The sequence below is a fragment of the Lygodium microphyllum genome, chromosome 27 (genome assembly GCF_053477565.2).
Source record: "Lygodium microphyllum isolate KBCC chromosome 27, Lygodium_microphyllum_v1.1.10, whole genome shotgun sequence".
In the NCBI taxonomy this organism is placed as follows: Eukaryota; Viridiplantae; Streptophyta; class Polypodiopsida; order Schizaeales; family Lygodiaceae; genus Lygodium; species Lygodium microphyllum.
The window spans coordinates 45,364,332-45,384,872 of record NC_141161.1 but is presented as its reverse complement, the minus strand read 5'-3'; the positions used below and the strand labels follow the sequence as shown (position 1 = coordinate 45,384,872).

The 20,541-nt window shown below is 38.8% G+C and overlaps 1 protein-coding gene across 1 annotated transcript; it reads left to right on the top strand.

Moving 5' to 3' along the window:
- Nucleotides 1-13,619: 13,619 nt before the first annotated feature.
- Nucleotides 13,620-17,325, top strand: LOC148012272 (G-type lectin S-receptor-like serine/threonine-protein kinase SD2-5). The gene has a single exon (XM_087669477.1). It carries the CDS (start codon nucleotides 14,113-14,115, stop codon nucleotides 17,017-17,019), a length of 2,907 nt encoding a protein of 968 aa, XP_087525603.1. The 5' UTR covers nucleotides 13,620-14,112; the 3' UTR covers nucleotides 17,020-17,325.
- Nucleotides 17,326-20,541: the final 3,216 nt, after the last annotated feature.

Here is a 20,541-nt window from a genome sequence, read left to right as displayed (position 1 = left end):
AGGATATAACTCAAATGATGACCACTTCAATACGCTAGGTAGAGCTAAGCCGCGTTAAAATTCTGCTTAGTATCGCATTCGGAAAAACCGGCTTGATAATTCCAACCTCAAAGGTCCTACCCACATTCATGCAATGTTTGGGTTAATTGGACGCCCATACAATAACGATCTAGGGTTTTTACCCTAGGGCAAATTGGCCTAATACTAGACTTCCGATTGAGATTAGAAACCCTAGGGCCAAACGTTGTCGGCCTAGTATGGTTAGGGTTGGGTTGGGTCAAGAGGACATCCCAAACTCTACAACTTGACCAAACGTATTTCTTGACTAAGGAACGTCGTTTGATGGGAGAAATGATCCCACAAGTTAGGTGCGACACTTGTCTCGTACAACAAGTTGCAACGTCGCATGGCTTTGTGTTTAAGTCACAAGATAGATTTGCCACTCTTAGAACAAGGGTTGGTAGGATCTAAGTACAATTAATTTGCAAGAGGATGAGTAGTAATCCTGCTACATCACCTTTTGTGAGGCTGAGTTGCCAAGTTAGGGTAACTATGAATTGCCTAGCAAGAAATTGACCAATTGAGTTAGGGCGACAAGGTTGCCTAGGATTTACTGTCTTAATTTGAGAAACCTAAGGTGTTGGTTAATTTGGGTTAATAGGGTATAAACCCTAACCCAAGGATAAAAGGGTAAACAAACAACAAAAACCCTTGGGGATCTTTCTAAGTCGCAATTGATCCCGGATCTAATGCTGGATGCATTCGGAGAAAAGGATTCACACCTCAGCAGTTGGCCAAACGAACGACCACTGGATTGATTGTGTTTGTATAGTTAGGAGCACTGTTTGTATTGCTTTGCTCAAGGAACTAAAGATGGAAAAATAATTAATGCTTCAGGTTGAAGGCCTGGAGGGAGAGGCAGCATCAATTACCCCTGACTGTTTGCCTGACGCTATCCAAGGGGGTTGTTAGACCGCGCCGGGTACGTGGACTGAACCTGCCGCGAGAGGTCTCTCCGTGGGTGCTACTTGGAGTAGGAGGACGCTTGGGTGCCAGGGGGGGCTCTGGCCGTAAATCCCTTGCCTTCGGGTCCTGCACAAGAGGCCGACGTGACTCAGGATTGGATCTTGAGGCCCGCATACTAGTCTACGGGCGGAAACTTGGATTAGTAATCCCTGAGGATTGCTGGATTACCTTCGGACGGATTATGGATAGCCTTCGGGCAGATTATGGATCGCCTTCGCACGGATTATGGATTAGCCTTCGGGCTGGATTATATGATGTATTCCAAAGACTGATAAATAAGATCAATTGTTGAAAAGAAACTTGTTTGACATTATTTTTCTATGTCAGTGCTAAGATTACGTGAAGGAATCGATGATTAATTGGCTAATTAAGAAAGCTATTTTTGCGTGTCAAACTAAATGTGGTAGGTAATTAGACAACTAAAGCAACCCTGAGGAAAGTGTGGTGGATGTGGCCATGGGTCCGTCCTACGGAAGGGTGGTCCCGGTTGGCCGGGAACTTTTCTCGAAGAAATTTGATAGCAAGGAACGACGACCTAGAATCTAGAATACTAGAGTCCCAATTTATGCTGTTTTAGGGGAACGGAATGGGACTATGCCTTATGGACAGAGAGGTCGAGCTTTGCATCCCTCTCGTTTCCCATTCTCCTTGAACCAAGTGCAGCATGAATCCGCTTTGACCCTGACGTTTTTGCGTAAAGTAGTTTGCCTGGGGTTCAACGCTAGCTACCGTTCTAGAAATTTGACCACTAGGAAAACCCCGATTCAAGTCGGTCCTAAGTGGGAACGGTCGGAATGCATCCGCTTTGTGGCAGACTCGGGAAGACCTAGATCGCAAACCCCGTGACATTCCGTGGGAGTGCCGGGCGGCGCTTTCTGGACTCTCTTCCCGATGGGCTGCTAAGATGTGTCCTACGAGCAAACAGGTGGACACGTTACATGTGCCATATCTAGTTGATTACTAAGTTTTAGAAAAAATAATAAATTTATGTTATGTAAAGGCTTTGCTTTTGAAAAGGTAGATCACTTTTTAGGATTTATGTTTCTATGCAAGCAAGCACCTTGATATCACAAAGCATTTCATTGTAGAATCACATAAATGTGAAAATTTCTAGAAAATTTCGTGTTATTTTTAACCTAATTTCAAAAAAGAGTCATTTAAAAAAGTTTTTTGAGAGAATCTAAGGGAGTCTTCTTAAAAGAAACATACAACGTACACAAAAGGTTTGCACTTGTGTTAAACCTCAAACATGAAGAGGAATCCATACCTTTGATTTTTGGTGGAAATTGGATTCTTCTTTTTCTTTTTCTTTTTCTTCTTCTTCTTCTTTTTCTTCTTCTTCTCATCCATGCTAGCTTCATTTCATGCTTTGCAACACAATACCTCTCAAATGAGCTTTGATATATATATATATATACATATATATATATATATATATCTATATATACATATATATATATATATATATATATATATATATATACATATATATATATATGTATATATATATATATACATATACATATATATATACATATATATATACATACATATACATATATATATACATATATATATATATATATACATATATATATATATGTATATATATATATATATATCTATTTCTCTTTTTCTTTGTCTCTGTAAGTCTGTGTGTGTGTGTGTGTGTGCACATGTGCAAAAAGTGGTCTCACAAAAAATATCATGACTATCTTGCCCTTTTTCTGAACTATATAGCCTTACAATCAACTTTGCTATGACACTAATATCAATGCTTTTTTGTGTTATAGCATCGCTATATAGCAATCTTATAGTGCAAACCATTGCTAACTTGGTGTCACTATATGTGCACTTTCTTATATTGCACTGATCCTTCAAAGGATGCTCCCACATACTTTGAGCTTTTATTGTTTATATTTTGTAATGACGCTTAAGACCACACCATTTTTTCTCTTAATCCTTGTTGAAAAAATTTGAAAAAATTTGGAAAAATAAAAAAAATCAATACTCTATTTCAAAACAATATGCAAATGGAAAGGAGAAGGTTGTATGCAGGTATGGTGAAGTGAGAAAGGTAGCTGCATGAGGGTGAGCCAAAACAACTAACGTGGGTGTGTGTATTCAGATTGTGCCCTAGGAGATAGGATCAAGGTGAATGGACATGGGGGGTAGCATTGTGAGGAGAGATTACCATTACCATTGTCACTTGGAGTAGGGTGGTGCTTCAATCTCGAGATGGTAGTCTATATCACTAAGAAGTCACATATTATGATGGGGATGAGGAGTGGCTTAGATAGTAGTAGGATGATACAAGCATCCATCTCAATACTTTAGTCGAAAGGTTTCTATAATAGTTGTGACATCATTGAACGCATGGATTGTTGATACTTAATAGAGGAGCTGAATGAATAGTGAATGACCAAAACGATAGATTAATTTAGAAGGAGGGGTAACTTGATGTATGTGTATAGTAGAAACAATGCATTTTAAAGTTGAAGGGTGCATAGCAGCTTGAGTCCTTGGCTAGTGATTTGTTTGCTTGAAGGGCCGTGCTATTCAAGGAAAGTGACACCTAGCTAAAGGAGTAAAGGGAAAACATTTGAAACATGGAGTGACAGTGTTAAGAAACTTCAAGGATGGCATTGGTATCACACTTAGTTGGAAATGAGGTAGTTTTACAATTTCATCTAACTTGCAAATTATTTCTTTTTATTTCTTAAGAAAATACCTTGAGACCATGGTCTCTTCTCAATAAGATTTGACTTTACAACCCTTCAATAGAGACTTAGTTGGAGAATAATAGTGCCCCATTGTCTCTACATGTGTATGAATAATGCAAAAGTACGATCACTAAGGTGATGAAATGATTGTGGATGATGTATACATTGAGGCTCTTCTTGGATTATTGAAAGTATACATGTCTTGTGATATTGTGATGTGGTGTCATTTTAGAAGAGTGGGTGTCTATTTGCAAGTGACTATGAGTGATTGACATTGGTGTTATGTCTAAGGATGCTTATGGGGATGTTTGTTTTTGTGCAAGAAGGGAGCTTGTAAAAATGATATTCTATGGTGATATGGTTGTGATTTTTTGGAGTTTTGATCATTGATGGTGCATGGCACTAATATAAACCTTGAAGCCAAGAGTGAGCTTTGTGCCCTGGTTGTCTAAGAATTGATTTGAGATCTTATTTTCTTACGATTTGATTTGAAAGGTTTGAATAAAGTTGTAATTGTTCTTGTTAGATATGTGTATCATCCATACATTGAAAGAGAAAAGAGAGATACCCCTCAAGACTTTGAGGTATGACAAGGAGTATAAATTATCGTGATTGGGTTAAAGAGATTGAGAGAACTATTAATTCTTGAGTTCAAAGGTTTGTAACTAATTTCTTGGGGTGAGATTGAGAGAGTGTTTTACCCTTTTGAGTTATTGTTGTTCCCATCAACATAAAAAAAGAAATAGAGAGAAATCCTTTTAAGGGTGTGGGATAGGATCTCAAAGCCTTATAACTCTAAGCATCTATAAAGGCTTTACTACTAAGATAGGGGCATTGGGATTGAATAATTAGGATTGAGGATCATTGATTGTGAGTTGGAGAGGATCGAAGTTTCTTAGCTCACACATGTTATCAAATTCGCTAAAGAACTTTTCAAGCTATTTGCTAGGTGTTGTGCCAAAATTATGTTATGGCTATTTCATGCTCACCTGTCAATGTATTTTCTAAAAGTACAATAGAAGCAAAGCATAACAAGGTAAAGGCTTTGAATATTTCTCTTCCTCTTGAAGATAGATAATGACAAAAAAAATTTAATTTAGAATATGAAGTATTTATCCAAATTTATTCTATTGTTATCACTACTTCTATTTCACTTCATCAAGAAATGAGGTTGGACCCTTTAGACATAAGAATGTGAAGGAGCGTTTCTCATGCTGAAGGAACTACTAGGAAGCATAGCTTGCAAGGACTAGATTCGAAGAGAGATCGGTATGCAAACCCTTCAATTGCAAGCATTGTAATCACATCACTAGTTTTGCCAAAAGGGAAGACTTCTTGATACATGAGGCTAGCCTACTTTACAAGTAGGTTATGAATAAGGAGGAATAAAACTTTTTAAAAGATGAATATATTATGGTTAGTATGGTGTTTGCTTATAAAAGGTTTTGGGTGTATCTCATGTGCAAATCTTTCATGGTCTTAACAAGGTATTCTTTGTTGCCTCGATGGATGAGCAATGAAAAATACCAAAGAGATCGATAAAGTGGGTGGTAGAGTTGGAAGATTTTGCATTTTCTTTTTTATGGAGGAAAGTACTAGAGCAACTTTAATAGAATTTCCCATATACATAGGGAACCTTGAAATGATAATGCCAAAGGAGGTTCAAAAGCCCACATCTTAGCCATTAGATATTGGAGATGCATTGACTTTTCTTTTTAATAATTCTTAAAACAGAGTGCCTAATGAAGCTTCTAGAAGTCTTACATTCTATAGTCTAGATTGGAGGTTGATCAAGAAATGGGGATTTAAGTTGGATGTGCAAAGTAACAATAAAAGCAGAATATGAAATGTTAAAAAAAGTCTTAGACGTGTTCCATACCTTGGGGATCAAGAGGTCGAGGATAAAAGGAATGCCTTGACGGTGATATAGAAACTTCATAGTGTATGGCAAGTGTATGATAGTAGATTGAAGCTAAATTGTAATAGGATAAGGAAACTATTGCGTAGTCTAGAGGCATGGAATGTTAAACAATGTTAATAGGAAGGCAAATACCATTGCTTATGAATCTGCACGGAAGCTATATTGGTGATCTTTGTAGTTTCTATAGAGGATCCTACATATTAGGAAAGAGAAATTTTGGCTTTCATGGAGAAGTGTCTTTTGAATGATATAGCCCCTCGGAAAGTGGAAAAGAGAAATAAGCATTCTCTTTTCATGAGAATAGGTAATTACAACTTATTCTTGAAGGAAAAACTCTTGACATTAAGGAGAGTGCCATGGAGGAGGGGATTTACAAGATCTTAGAAGAAAATCATGAGGGGGCTTGTGGAGCTCATTTTGCTTTCAAGATCGCTTTTTAAAAGGTACTAAAGGAAGTATATATGTGGCCTAGTTTATGAAGGGATGTCAACCATAGGTGCAAATCATGCTTGTCATATCAAAAGATGGGGAAAAGCGTTTTGAAGTATGAGCTTAGAACTTGTTTTTAGCCTCATGTTGTCTTTGAGAAGTGGGGAATACATGTTCCATCTCTCTTCTTGTGTTCTTAAGTGAGCTTCCTCTTGTGTATACAGTGTGTGTTTGGCGTAGCAGCTCAAGAAAATCCCCCATCACGTGATTCTTGACACCCAAGGCCATCATAGCTTATTGAGACCTCTTCTTGGAGCTTAGTAAGGATTATTTGGAGCTCTACAAGTGCCTCTATCATAGGCCACATCTACAAGTGCTATTTGCTCCTGCATTTCTAGGGCTTATATCCACTTCGTTTTGACCTCCAGCAACTCCCGAGGTATATTGGAAACTTTGGTAACCCTTTGAGGCTTCATTGAGCACTTCTGTGGCTTATCATTATGACCCTAACCTCACTATTCAATATTATACTAAAAAATGTGACGTGGAATAGGTTGCGCCTAATTTACAAGTAGTCTTATCTCTATTGGCAGCAACCTCATCACCTCAGTAATGCAGCTCTTGGTCATTGACTCTTGCCATTGGAAACCCTCTTGGGAATTATACACTCAGTTGTGAGCACTTGTTTTGATGTGATCTACCTCAGAGTGTTGATGGCATCATGCTGAAATTTATAGGACAGCACCTATCCTGAGTATCTACTACTCACTTGGACATGCTTATTTGATGCCTATCCATGCTTATGTGATGCTACCACATTGGTACATGACATTCGTTTGATGTGAGATGACTTGGGCTGATTAGAGCACTTCCTTTCCTCAATATGGATAGAAATTTTAGTATATTGAAAAGACATATGGCTTATCTTTTGATCCATCTTTTCTTGTTGAGCATTCAAGATGCCTTGTATAATGCAAGAGATGAAGCTATTTTCAGCTTGACAGGCTTTGAGTTTGGAGGCCATGTCCTTGAAGCACAATAATTACTCTAGGAAAATTATGTTGAAGACTCTTTCAACTTAGTACTCAACAAAAATGTAGAGTAAAGGAGATTCCATGTTGAGGTCATAAGTGTACAAGGGACCTAACATCTAGGTAGGATTGTTAGAGTTTATTGCAAGGCCAATCTATGGTTAAGAATAATAATGCATGGGGATACATTCCTTGCTATATTTTTCTATCCTAATATGTATTAGAAGGATTGAGTGCACAAGAATGTGCTTGAAGAGAAATCTACATGTCCTTAAGCTAGCTTAAGGCATTGCTGTAAGCCTTTTGAACACTTAAACATAAAGCTAAATGTGATAATTATTAAAGATAAGGCACTAGGAAAAAAACTTTAAGCGAGCAAGTGGGAGGAGGGAGAGGGGTTGAAATAATTAACCCATCTTTGTCTTGAAAAGAACCATTATGTTGAATCATGGTTTCTCAGAATACCTTGAGTATATCACAATTAATCCTCCAACACAATGGAGGGGTTAGTAGAAACCAAAAACAAATCCATCATAAATAAGCATACCACAAAAGACATTAACTATGTATTGTTTCCTACTACATCAAAATATCCATCTCTCTAAAATATAATTAATATCTAAACTATTACTTATCACACCAAAAAAGGTAACCTAGGCTAGATAATTTTCATTTTCATTTTTAGAGGCTTCATTACCAAATGGAGCCATGATTAATATCATTCCACTAGAGTTTATGTCTATATTGATGCTTGCATCAAGAGTAGTGGGAATGGTGGTGGACTTCAACTAGCATTTTAGGGCCATAAGCTCACCAATGAATAACTTTGATGTTTTTAGGGTTATGCTCCTTGGTTATACAAAGTTTTGGCTAGGGAGAGTGATGTGCTTAACATCTCATGTACCTCTAACTACTCCTCTAAGCACTCTTGCTTTAGTAGTAGTGGGTTTGGATCCTATTGTGTGTTAAGAGTAGAGGGTATTGAGTTATGTGCCATGTGTTGAATGTGCAAGGTAGTTATGTGCTAGTGATTTCAAGCATGCCACTTAAATAGTATTTCCTTCTTTTTTTTCGGGGGGAGGGGGGGGGGTGGTTGGGGGAGGGGAGGTGGAGGTGGAGGGGCGAGGGGATACATGTTTTCTTTACATGCAAAATCATAAACACAGAGGAAAACCACAAATATAAAGGTTTGAGACTCAAAAAGCTAATGGGATTTGAGATGGAAGAAGGGCAAGAAGGTGCTTGCCTTCCAAAAACATGCCAAAAAAAATGCAAAAATACACTTTTTCGAGTTTGTGATTAGCATTCATACAACAATTTCTACAGTTGGGATAGAACTTTAATTTAGCATAGCTTTGTTCTATTATGGTATTTATATTGGTTTATTGATAAAAGATCATATTTGACTATGAAATTTATTTGTGAAATATTATTATTATTATTTATTTACCACATAATAGTGACTTGTTGCATACATATATGTGGAGAAATTGTTACATTGTGCTTGGAGAATAGACAATGATTTAATGTGTTATTTAGTAGTCAAAGTAATGCAATTGCAATGATTTTGTTTTTATAATATAGCACATTTGATGCATGAAAGTATTATTTTGGCCCCATTTGTGTATGATTCATTATTCATCAACGCACTTGTATGTGAGATTATTCCTTATTTTTGAAAAAGTTATATTATGGTCTTATGTCAAGAAATCATTTAAATAAGGTTAGAATTATGATTTATGCCCTAATAAATATCAAAGAAGCACTAGCAATTATTAGCAAAGTAGGTCCATCAATCAAGGAAAGCAAAAGCCCAAAAGTATGCTTCGCATGATTCTTGAACATAGAAAGAAAAGCAATACAAGTCATTAAATTCATGCATGAGGGGTGCTTGGTTATTGCATGGGAGATATGGTAACAATTCTGTTATCATGCACTCTTGTCTCTCTTATTTTCTTGCTTTCTTGAGTGGCCCCTCAATTCTTTGGTTAAGTGTTATGAATGTATGGTCAAGGGCCATAGCATTGGTCTTAGAGAGTAAGGATATTTGATAGAATATCTCCATCAAGGCAAGGCTTCATGCCATACATAAAAGGTCCTAACTTTGTCAACTTTAAGTATCATTTGTCTATCTAGGGAGAATACATGCAATACCAACTAGTTTGTACTTTAAAATTACCACTTCTTCAACACAAAAGGTGTGTGAACACCTTATCAGGGACAAAATACCTATCTTCCCTCCAAACCCTTTTGACTAATATGAACACATCTCAAACTTTGGTTTCTCCTTGCTAAGTTGTTTATAAGGATTGGTATGTGCCACCTATGTCAATTAGTTGGTGCCATCCTCCACTGTACAAAAGCACTACTAACTACTCCTGGTCTCACCGTACTCCCTCACTCCATCAATGGATGGTTATCTATTTACTGTGTCTCTAGCCTTGAAGTAGGATGATCATTGTGGTGTGAGTTGTTTGTCATTAGCTAAGTGGGCAACACATGTGAAAATCTACCTAGCATCATTGGTGCAAGATAGGTGGTAATAACGCCCAACCCTAGTGTGTGATGTCCCTCAAAGAAGTAGAAGTGTTAGGTGTTAAGTCCAAGGATGGCTACTGATCATCTCATCTCCTTACCAACTACCTAGGATGAGAAGTGCAACACCTTAAGATATTTTTAGCAAAGCAGCCTTAAAAACTAGTTGGTGGACTAGGAGGCCGAATCATATGTTAGCTGGTAGTTTTGTTTTGCAACTATGAGATTGGCTATCTTTTGTTTTTTTTTTGGGAATGAATGTTTATGCATTGATAGATTTATGTGTGGTGCTAAAGGAGAGATAGGATGGAACTCCCACATTCAACTAAGTACACTCTTCCTAAAAGAGGAATTGAACAATGATGCTCATGGAAGTAGGTTTAATGAGGGATCCCTTATAAGGACTTGGATCCTCTTTATACAATGATAATTCCTCAAGAAACTTATACACAATTCGTAAACCTAAAGCCTTTCTAGTAAAAAAAAATTGTGAAAAACCATGCACTTGTGTAAACCAAAAAGGCATAGTCCCTATGTTTGTGAATTTTAGAAAAAATTATGCTAGCTCTTCACAATATGTATTCTATGGATTATTCATAAAACAATAAAATCTATGGTTTTTGCTATTTTTAAAAATCTTTTTGCCCATAGGAAAGTGGTATGAATCACCATTTCTAAGTGACTAGTACCGTCGATAGTGTCCATACATATCCTCAAGTAAGTAGCCAATTCAAAAATAAGAAGTATTGCCAAAGGGAACCAATCATGACTTTATCAAAATACTTATGTGGAATGGGCTTGGTTAAAGTGTGAGTAAATGAGTGCAAAAACCTTATCATGCCATATTTCCAAAAAAGGTTTAATGGCAGAAAAATTTTATTATGACTTTTTAATGTATAAATGCAAGCAACCCTACCTTGACCATTTTAATGTGTCAAAAAGGATCCATATTTTCCAATTTACACACTTCAAATGTTGGTAGCACTAATTCAATTTCTTCATTTCACATAGAACTTTTCAAATTTCTCTTTCTCCCTACCATAGGAAATGAGAATGATGCACACACAACATGTGCATCCATGCATGTATGTACACATGTATATACATGTATGTACATACATATACAAATACACATGCTTGTGCACATGCACATGCACACACACAAACACATGCAAATTACATTATATTAGTGGAATAGTTTCCCAAATGGTTTCATATAATCAATTTTTATGTTTGTAATAACTCATCTAACACATATGATTGGAGGTAAGGAGAAAATGGTTTGTGGTTAAGAAGTACTAGGCACTCCATGCCTAAATTTCCCCAACACTTTGTGTGTGTGTTCTCTCTATGCTTCACATCAATGTTCAAAATATGTTACTTGCAGCCATACATTTGACAACCCATACACTAGATTGAAAACTACTTTTTCTCCTCCTCCTCTCTCTCTCTCTCTCTCTCTCTCTCTCTCTCTCTCTCTCTCTCTCTTTCATAATTAATAACTAATAACATATATACAATTGATATATTACTATATATCTTTTGTTAATAGTAAATTGACTTATTAATAATTAATGAATAATATCTAATCAATTATATTATTATATCACTCTCTTTCTTTTTCTCTCTTTTTGCTCATTTCTTTTCCCATGCCTTATCTCTTCTTCTTCTTCTTCTTCTTCTTCTTCTTCTTCTCTCTCTCTCTCTCTCTCTCTCTCTCTCTCTCTCTCTCTCTCTCTCTCTCTCTCTCTCTCTCTCATATACATATATATATATATGTGTGTGTGTATGAATAATACACATACATACATTTTTTCTTTTCAGATATTCTCTCTCTCTCTCTCTCTCTCTCTCTCCATTTCCGCTCACTCATATATGTTTATGTGTGTATGAGCATGTATACATATATGCATACATGGAAATTTATGTGTATGTACATTATGTATGTATATGTGTGTGTGTATGTGTGTATATGCATATGCACGTATATATGCGAATATTGGCATGCACACACACACACACACACACACACACACACACACATACACACACACACACACACACACACAGAGTACATATATATATATATATATATATATATATATATATATATATATATATATACATATATATATACATATATATATATGTGTGTGTGTGTGTGTGTACGTATGCATACATGTGTGTGTGTGTGCGTGTGTGTGTTTACTATGTGTGTCTCTATTTGTGTGGTCTCATATATGTGTGTTCTATCTCTCCCTTCTACCTCTCATCTTTTTTCACCTCATGCATGTGTATATGTACACATGTGTATATATGTGTATTTACATGTGTATAGATTACATGTGTGTGTCAGGGAAGTTACTATATGTATATGCTCTACACCATGTGTATTCAAGGCTCATTTATAAATATCCTTATCTTTGAATTTTTTTGAGTAAACCATAATCCCTTTCTATTCAATTAATAAATAATCCCTTTATATTACATCGTTCTATATGTAAAAAATGTATAAAAATGGTATTTTAAGAATACTTTATTTTGAACCCACGTGATGCACACATATATTCATCAGTAACTTACCCAAGGGGTGTGTGTGTGTGAACATATGCGTATGTGATGTAAGTGCACATTTTATAATTTATATTCTCTCTCTCTCTCTCTCTCTCTCTATTTTCACTCACTCATATATGTTTACATGTGTGTGAGCATACATGCATATATATAGGTATATATTCATACATGTGTGTACGTGCATGAACATCCATATGCTTATGTATGCATGTATTGTTCATGTATTTTTAGAACATGTGTACATTGCATACACATGCTCAACCATTGAAATATTATACCATTTCATATGTCTAGGAGAGAGATATATATATATATAAATTTTCAAAGATTCACCTTTCCCCTTTCTATCCTATGTTAAATTTAAAAAAAGAAAGAGAGAGTATGTGTGTGTGTGTTCACTTAAAAGAGAGAGAGAGAGTGCGTGTATATGTGGGTGTGTTCAATTGAGACAGAGAGAGAGAGAGAGAGAGAGAGAGAGAGAGAGAGAGGATGATAGAAAATCAATATAACCTCCACTCACCCTTCAAGAAAAAGCCCTCTTTATTTCTTGAATACCAAACTTCTCCTCCTTGTGCCACATGGGCTTGGGAGCCTTCTCATTGGTTTGAGATCCCCAAGGCAAACCTCTAAAAAATTATACAATAAATATAGTGCTCTTAATGTCAATGTGTAAATAGTGAATGTATTCTTGTACTATTCCATACTATAACTATATTTGTTTATGCTAATAGTCTTTCACTTTAGAAAGTTTTCAAATAATATACTTTGCTTTACGTAGATTCTTCTATCGAAAACAATGGTGTGGATTAAACAAAAGCACTTCACCTTATCTTTGTTCTAATCATGTAATATAACTAAATGTCAAATTAAAAAGTATGAATTGTGCAAGCCATACGCCAACATTTGGATAAGCTATGATGCGGTTTGTCAAGTTGTGAGTATATGGAAAGCATATGCAAGAATATAATTTGTAGATGTAAAAGTTGTAGATAAACAAGTTGAAATATGAAATGAAATTGGGGATTCGACAAAGGTTACTTGGATATGTGAGTGATACGGTGGATGGGGCTACCATATTCTCATAACAATCTGTGAGTGGAGGTAGGATGCCTTTGGGTGTGAAAGAAACATGACATTCTTATAGGAAGAAAGAAAAGGAGGGCGCCTTGCCATGAGGTTGATTAATGGTGATCTTTTAAACTATGAGCATAGTGAGGGGTTCGCCTTTTAGAAAGTATGGTGAGAGGGGGGCAAAGGTTTAAAAATCAGGATAATTAAGCTTCTTCATGTGCTTTCACGAATGCGTATTTGGAGGGAAGTGGTTGTCAAGGCAATGGGAAAGTGTCATGAGGCGAAAGCAAAAAGGTTGTGGGGGATAAGACTTGGAAAACAAAGACAAAAACATGAATGTTTTTGTGACTAATGTATTGTATTGACGCGTATCATATGATCTTTGTGTCCTGCCCCCTGCTAGCCGTCCTTTGCGGGGATTGCTGAATCCTCATTCGTTCTTCTGTATCGCCGGTCGTCGTCTTGAGCCAGGGTGTATTGTCTCCTCTGCCTCCTCCATCTCCACTCTCCACCTCCGCGTCTATCGCCATTGCTTTTCTTGGTAGTGACTGTCTAGGCTCTCATTTGACCTTCTGTCAAATTGCAATACAGTGTAACACACACACACACACTCACTCTCACTCTCACTCTCTCTCTCTCTCTCTCTCTCTCTCCCTCTGTGCGTGTCTTGTGTGCGGGTGTGTATGTGTCTATCGATCAATTACCCTCTTGTTGGACTCTACTACATCAGCTTTTTCAGGCTCTACCCTCCTCGATCCTCTCTTTCACGACGGGAGATGGGTTCCGGCATCATCTTGCAGTCATGAGAGACACAGAGAGACACAGAGAGAGGAGACTATCCGAGATGAAGATGGCGTGGTGTAATTACACGCTCCCTGACCTAGTAGGTTTGCCGTGGGTGCTCATGCAGCTGCTTATAATAATAGTGAGCATAGGTAGCGTGCGCGGCAAGGCAACGACAGCAGCAGCAGCCGACTCCACATATCCGTCGACTATCTGGTTCAACGAGACGTCGAACCCGCTGGGTTGCGACCCGAGCCAGAACACGGCGGGCTACATCACCACCATCTTCCTGAGGAGCGAGGCCTTCGCCCTGGGCTGCCTCTCCTTCGAGGACCCCAGCTACTATCTCACCGTCGCCCTGTCCAGCCAGAACTTCCCCAACGTCCCCGTCTGGGCTGCCAACCCCACCCGCCCCGTCAAAGACAACGCCACCCTCTCCCTCGACCCCGCCTCCGGCAACCTCACACTCCGCGACGTCGACGGCTCCCCCATCTGGTCCCCACCCGCCTCTGCCGGTAGCCCTGCCGGCCTTCGCCTCACCCGTTTCGGTAACCTCCTCCTCCTCGACACCCTCGGCCGCACCCTCTGGCAGAGCTTCGACGACCCGCCCCTCGACGTCCTCCTCCCGGGCCAGTCCCTCGCCACCGGCAGCAGCCTCCGGTCGGGCTTCTCCTCCTCTGCGTCCTACTCCCTCCAGCACACTGCCTGCACCTTCACCGCCGTCATGGCACCCGGCGGTCTCGTCCTGTACGTGTCCCCGCCCTACGGCAGCGGGCCCCTGCTGCCCTACTATGCCCTTCAGTACCCCATGCAGCCCTCCACGTTGCTCGGGGCCATCCTCGATCCTGCCGGCCCCTGCAACCGCACGGTCCTGCAGGTCTCCTCCGGCGACATCCGGCAGATCCAGCTGCCCCCGTCGGCCCTCTGCCGGCCCCCAGGCGTCGGCGACGACGGGCAGTCTCCGCGCATCCCGTTCGGCAGCCCAGTGTCGTTCGTGCGCCTCGATACAGACGGCAACCTGCGCGGCTACCACCCGGACTTCAAGCCGTCCTTCGATCTTTTCAAGAACTCAACGCACGGGCTGTGCGGCATCCCCAACGCCTGCGGGCCATATAGCGTCTGCCGCGTGGACGCCGGCCGGCCTTCCTGCACGTGCGCCGGCAACGGGTACTCCTCTCCGTTCATGATATCGCCGGCCACGCCGCGCTTCCTGCTGACGAACCTGACATGCACCGCCCTTCTCCCTCTCAACTGCACCCTCGGCCCGCAGCATCAGGGCTTCTTGGACTTGCAGCAGGTCGACTTCTTCGCTAACGACTTCATCCCTCCGACCCTCTTCTCCCCCTCTCTCGACGCTTGCAAGGCCGCCTGTGCCTCCAACTGCAGCTGCAAGGCTGCCTTCTACCGCTCCGACTCGCAACAATGCTTCCTGCATCAGGAGGTTCTCTCCCTCATCCACGTGGCGTCGCCCTCTACCTATATGGCTTCCATCAAGATCCAATTGGCCGCCTCTCAGTCGCAAGGACGGCAAGTTGTGACTAAAAGATCCGAGACTAAGCTTATCGTTGCCATCAGTGTGGCGTCCGCCATCTCCATCTTGTTTCTAGCCGTGTGGCACTGTCGGAAGGGTAAGGACTCGCTGGCACATGGCCCAAACGCAGTCCTGCTGAAGGATGATGCTATCCTGCTTTCTTCTTTGCCCAACCAGCCTAAACGGTTCACTTTCAGGGAGTTACGACTAGCAACCTCAGACTTCAGTCAGAAGCTCGGTGTAGGTGGGTTCGGCTCAGTATACAAGGGTATGTTTCTGGATGGTTCAACAGTGGCAATCAAACAACTAGAGAATGCCACCAAGACAATACAAGGGCTCAGAGAGTTCAGAGCAGAAGTCATTGCCCTTAGCAATATCAACCACCAAAACCTCGTCCACCTCAAAGGCTTCTGTGCCGAAGGCGCGCACAGACTCCTTGTCTACGAGTTTGTGTCTAATGGATCGCTTGACACTTGGCTCTTTCGCGAAGGTTCCGATTCACTCTTCCAGCCATTGGCTTGGACGACTCGCCTCTCCATCGCCATCCACACTGCCAAGGGCCTCTTCTTTCTACACGAGCAATGTAGAAGTAGCATCATTCATCTTGACATCAAGCCTCAAAACATTCTATTGGACCAAAACTTTGTTGCCAAGATTTCAGATTTCGGGCTTTCTAGGCTCATCCATGAAGATAACACAACAGCTATCACTAGAATGAGGGGTACTCCCGGATACATGGCACCCGAGTGCTTGATATTGACTGATGCCACAGCAAAAAGTGATGTGTATAGTTTTGGGATGGTCTTATTGGAGGTGGTTAGTGGGAGGAAGAATGTAGACGTATCTAGATTAGTGAGATTTGGTGATGAAGAGGGTTGGTATTTTCCAGCCTTGGCTGCAAAGAGGCTCAAAGAAGGGAATTTTATTGACATATTAGATAAGAGACTAGGCCAACCAAGTACAGAAGAAATGGATGAGGTGAAGAGAGTCATTAATATTGCTTTTTGGTGTATCCAAGATGAGCCCTCCTTAAGGCCTACCATGGGAAATGTCCTCTTGATGCTAGAAGGTTATGCTCCTACACCAATACCACCCCTCTCATTTCACTTTGGTATGCGATTCCATCGTCCCAACGCTGCCACATCTATGAGTAGTACATCCTCACATTCATCTTCTCCCTCCTCATCCTCATCCTCTAGGCCTTCTGGTGACACAATTAAAAGGCTTGATGAGGGAAATGAACCGGAACACTTCCAAGAGCAACATCAACAAGAAGAACAATTGCATGATAAGTGTCTACAACAAGAACCCCAACGGCCTCTACCTTTACAAATGAAACCAGAACTACATTTATCTCAAAACCCTCTTATATCTGATCTTCACATGGTTGATTAGTCTCTCTCTCTCTCTTAGAGCATCAATATGGGCATTGGGCATGAGAACCTAAAAGGGAGCACATTTTTACCACTAAATGTACACACGCATTTTATCGTACACTTGTGAATTGATGGTGCTCTGGAGAATCCATTACTAATTGTATCATTACACGTTGATGGGCCTATTTCATCTTCTCATGACCCATTTACGATCACTAGTCTCAAAAATTCCTTTAGGAAATTATTGTATGCTATCCAATTGGAAGTTTCTCTTGAAAAAGGCTTCTAAGTCTTGTGGAATGAAGACAAGAAAATAATAATTCAAGAATCATTCATACAAAAGAGTTTCACATGATATGTGTTTTTTAGGAGAACATGCAAATGCAAGTTCTAATCTTCTTGATTCATAGAAATCACGGTATTACCATAGTCCAAATGGTTGATTACTTCAGTGGGGTTCTTAAGGGGGGTAATCTTTGCTAAAATGAGATTGCCTAGGAAGTTTCATACAACATATATGGTGACTAGGATGTGTCAATCATACCCCAACTCCACTAACAATTACACATAGTTAAACACTAAGGTTCCCACACACCTAATGGCATTTAGTTGGGGGTGGGCATCACTATCAGATTAGGCTTATTTCCACCTCCAATTGGTTCATCTGAAGAACATGGATGGAAACCTACATTACTACTATGAAGAGTAGTGCCATTGATGCTCTTTTTTAAGGTAATCTTTCTTTGTATTCCTAAGTTTGCAAAAAAGGAGCCTAAAAAAAGATCAACAATTTGTAAACTTCTTGGATGTGTAAGTAATGTTGCGTGTGTATCTATGTGTGCACATGCACATACACACATGCAAACATGAATGCATGTGTGCATGCATGTGTGGGAGTTTGTGTGTGTGTGTGTGTGTGCACATCTATGTGTATGTGTAATTCTCCTACCAAGACTGAGGTTTTGCAACCTTATATAATCATTAAGAAATAAGATATATGTGTTTCTTTTGCTACTTTTAACTACTAAAGGCCTCTACTTTGGAAATGTAACTTCATTATGATAAGTAATTATAATGTTTAGTATATAAAGAGCCATAAGCATATAACATTATTCTAAATTCTTAGACTTTTCTTCCCTTTTGAAAACACTTATGAGTAACTTGCACACAAAAGTATATATATACATACATACTAAGGGTAAGATAGAAAACCCACATGTGTACACAACTGCATAAACATAGTTACACAAGTGCACACACATGTACCGCAAATGCGCATGCATACACCATACGCCCTAGGGGTGGGCCACTTCACGTTCACTAACACACATAGACACACACACTCTGTGTGTGTGTGTGTGTAACTATCTCTCTTCCCTCTCACTTCTGCATACTATTTATTATACATTTGTACTCATAAATTCTCAACTATACCTTTGGGCTTTCTAGGTAGCATACGTGCACAAACACTACAATAGAATGGAAGCATAAATGTTGTTTCTAGATGCATATTTATGGGAACTTCTAATATTGCATATACAATCTCATGTAAAAGCACAAACTAAAGGGGAAACTTAACACATCTATACATGCACTTATAAAAGCATTAAAAATCAAGACTTTTATGTGTTGATACATGTGATTATGGACACACTATGGTTAAAACTTATAGGTGGGGATCTAATTTTGGCATGTCTTTCCTAAAGAAGAAAAAGGCAATTCACAACAAATACATTGAACCTCACACACACACACACACACACACACACACACACACACACACACACACACACACACACACACACACACACACACACACACACACACACACACACACACACACACACACACATTTTTTATAGCCCATTTTAGAGATATTGTGTTGCAAAGCATGAAATGAAGCTAGATTGGATGAGAAGAAGAAGAAGAAGAAGAAGAAGAAGAAGAAGAAGAAGAAGAAGATTTCCACCAAAAATCAAAGGTATGGATCCCTACGTGTATTTTCATGTTTGAGGTTTAACACAAGTGCAAACCTTTTGTATAGGTTATATGTTTCTTTTAAGAAGACTCCCTAGATTCTCTCAAAAAACTTTTTTAAATGACTATTTTTTTGAAATTAGGTTAAAAATAACATGAAATTTTCTAGAAATTTTCACATTTATGTGTTTTTAAAAATTTCTACAATGAAAGGCTTTGTGATATCAATGTACTTGCTTACATAGAAACACAAATCCTAAAAAAGCGATCTACCTTTTCAAAAGCAAAGCCTTTACATTACATAAATTTATTATATTTTCTAAAACTTAGCAATCAACTAGATATGGCATATGATAAGTATATTGAAAATTAGGGGACTTAATTGGTTATAAAACTTCAATGGTTTATTAACTAAAATTTTCAAAGACTAGTATGAACTAATAAATTTGTGAGAACTATTTCATATACTACAAAAAAGAGATATGTAGATTTCTAGTAATATTATACATTACAATCTTGAACAAAAATATTAAAAATATTATATTCAAGCATGAAAGATTAACTATACTAATGTGAGCTAATATATTTATATGAGTACTTAAGTGCAATGCACAAAATATTATACTCCACAAACAGAGTTCCACTTCAATGAAAAGGAAAAGTGTACTCATGTATAATACATATAGTGATCTAATACATCAATTATCCAATACACCTCTAGCTTGTTTGTCTTCAAGGTATTGCTCCTTCTCTTTGGCCTTTTTCACATCCCCACCACTACTATCATTATATTCATCCTCTTCTTCATTCTCCTTGATTATCTCAATAATTTGAATATTAACAAGTACTACAAGTTCTCTTAGTTCATTAGATCGAGGATGCATGTGTTGCTTAGATACATGCATGATCTTCTTGATGTTTGCTATGATTGTTGGACCTATAATTTCTTGGTCCTAATCTAAACATTCAAGAATACGTTGAAGTTACATTTTGATGAATCCCACTTGAAGGTCATCCTTCTCCATAGTAATACAATGTCTTCCTTTCTGAATAGCACACATTGTGATGCTTAAACAAAGAAAGCATAAGGACTCTATCCAAGGGGTATGGTCACCACACACACAAAGAATAAAGAGAATTATTGACAAGCATGTATGCATAAAAATCAAATAAACTACTTCAATATCTCTTTGCCATCGAACAAAAAGTTGTAGCAACAAAAATTTTAAGGTCGATCGAATCATGCAAACATTATGTATAAGAGCTATATAAGCTACTCTTTGATAAATTTTACAACCATAATACTATAATAGGATACTTGCATTAGATAGATAGAATTAGATACAATAAATATAAAGGTGCTCTCCTAATTAGACATGATGGCTCCCTCATATGTATAGTGTTGTTCCACCAAAATACAATAGTCAACCTAAGGTTTGGAAATTAGGATCATCAACATACCTCCACATAAGAGTAAGATTTGCCAATATTGGCGATAGGGAGTCAACCCCTAACTTTCATCTATACATAAAACTTCCATGACCACCCAAGGAACACACTCTGC

Excerpts from the sequence above, each read along its gene's own strand:
- LOC148012272 (XM_087669477.1), top strand. The coding sequence starts at position 14,113 with ATGAGAGACACAGAGAGACACAGAGAGAGGAGACTATCCGAGATGAAG.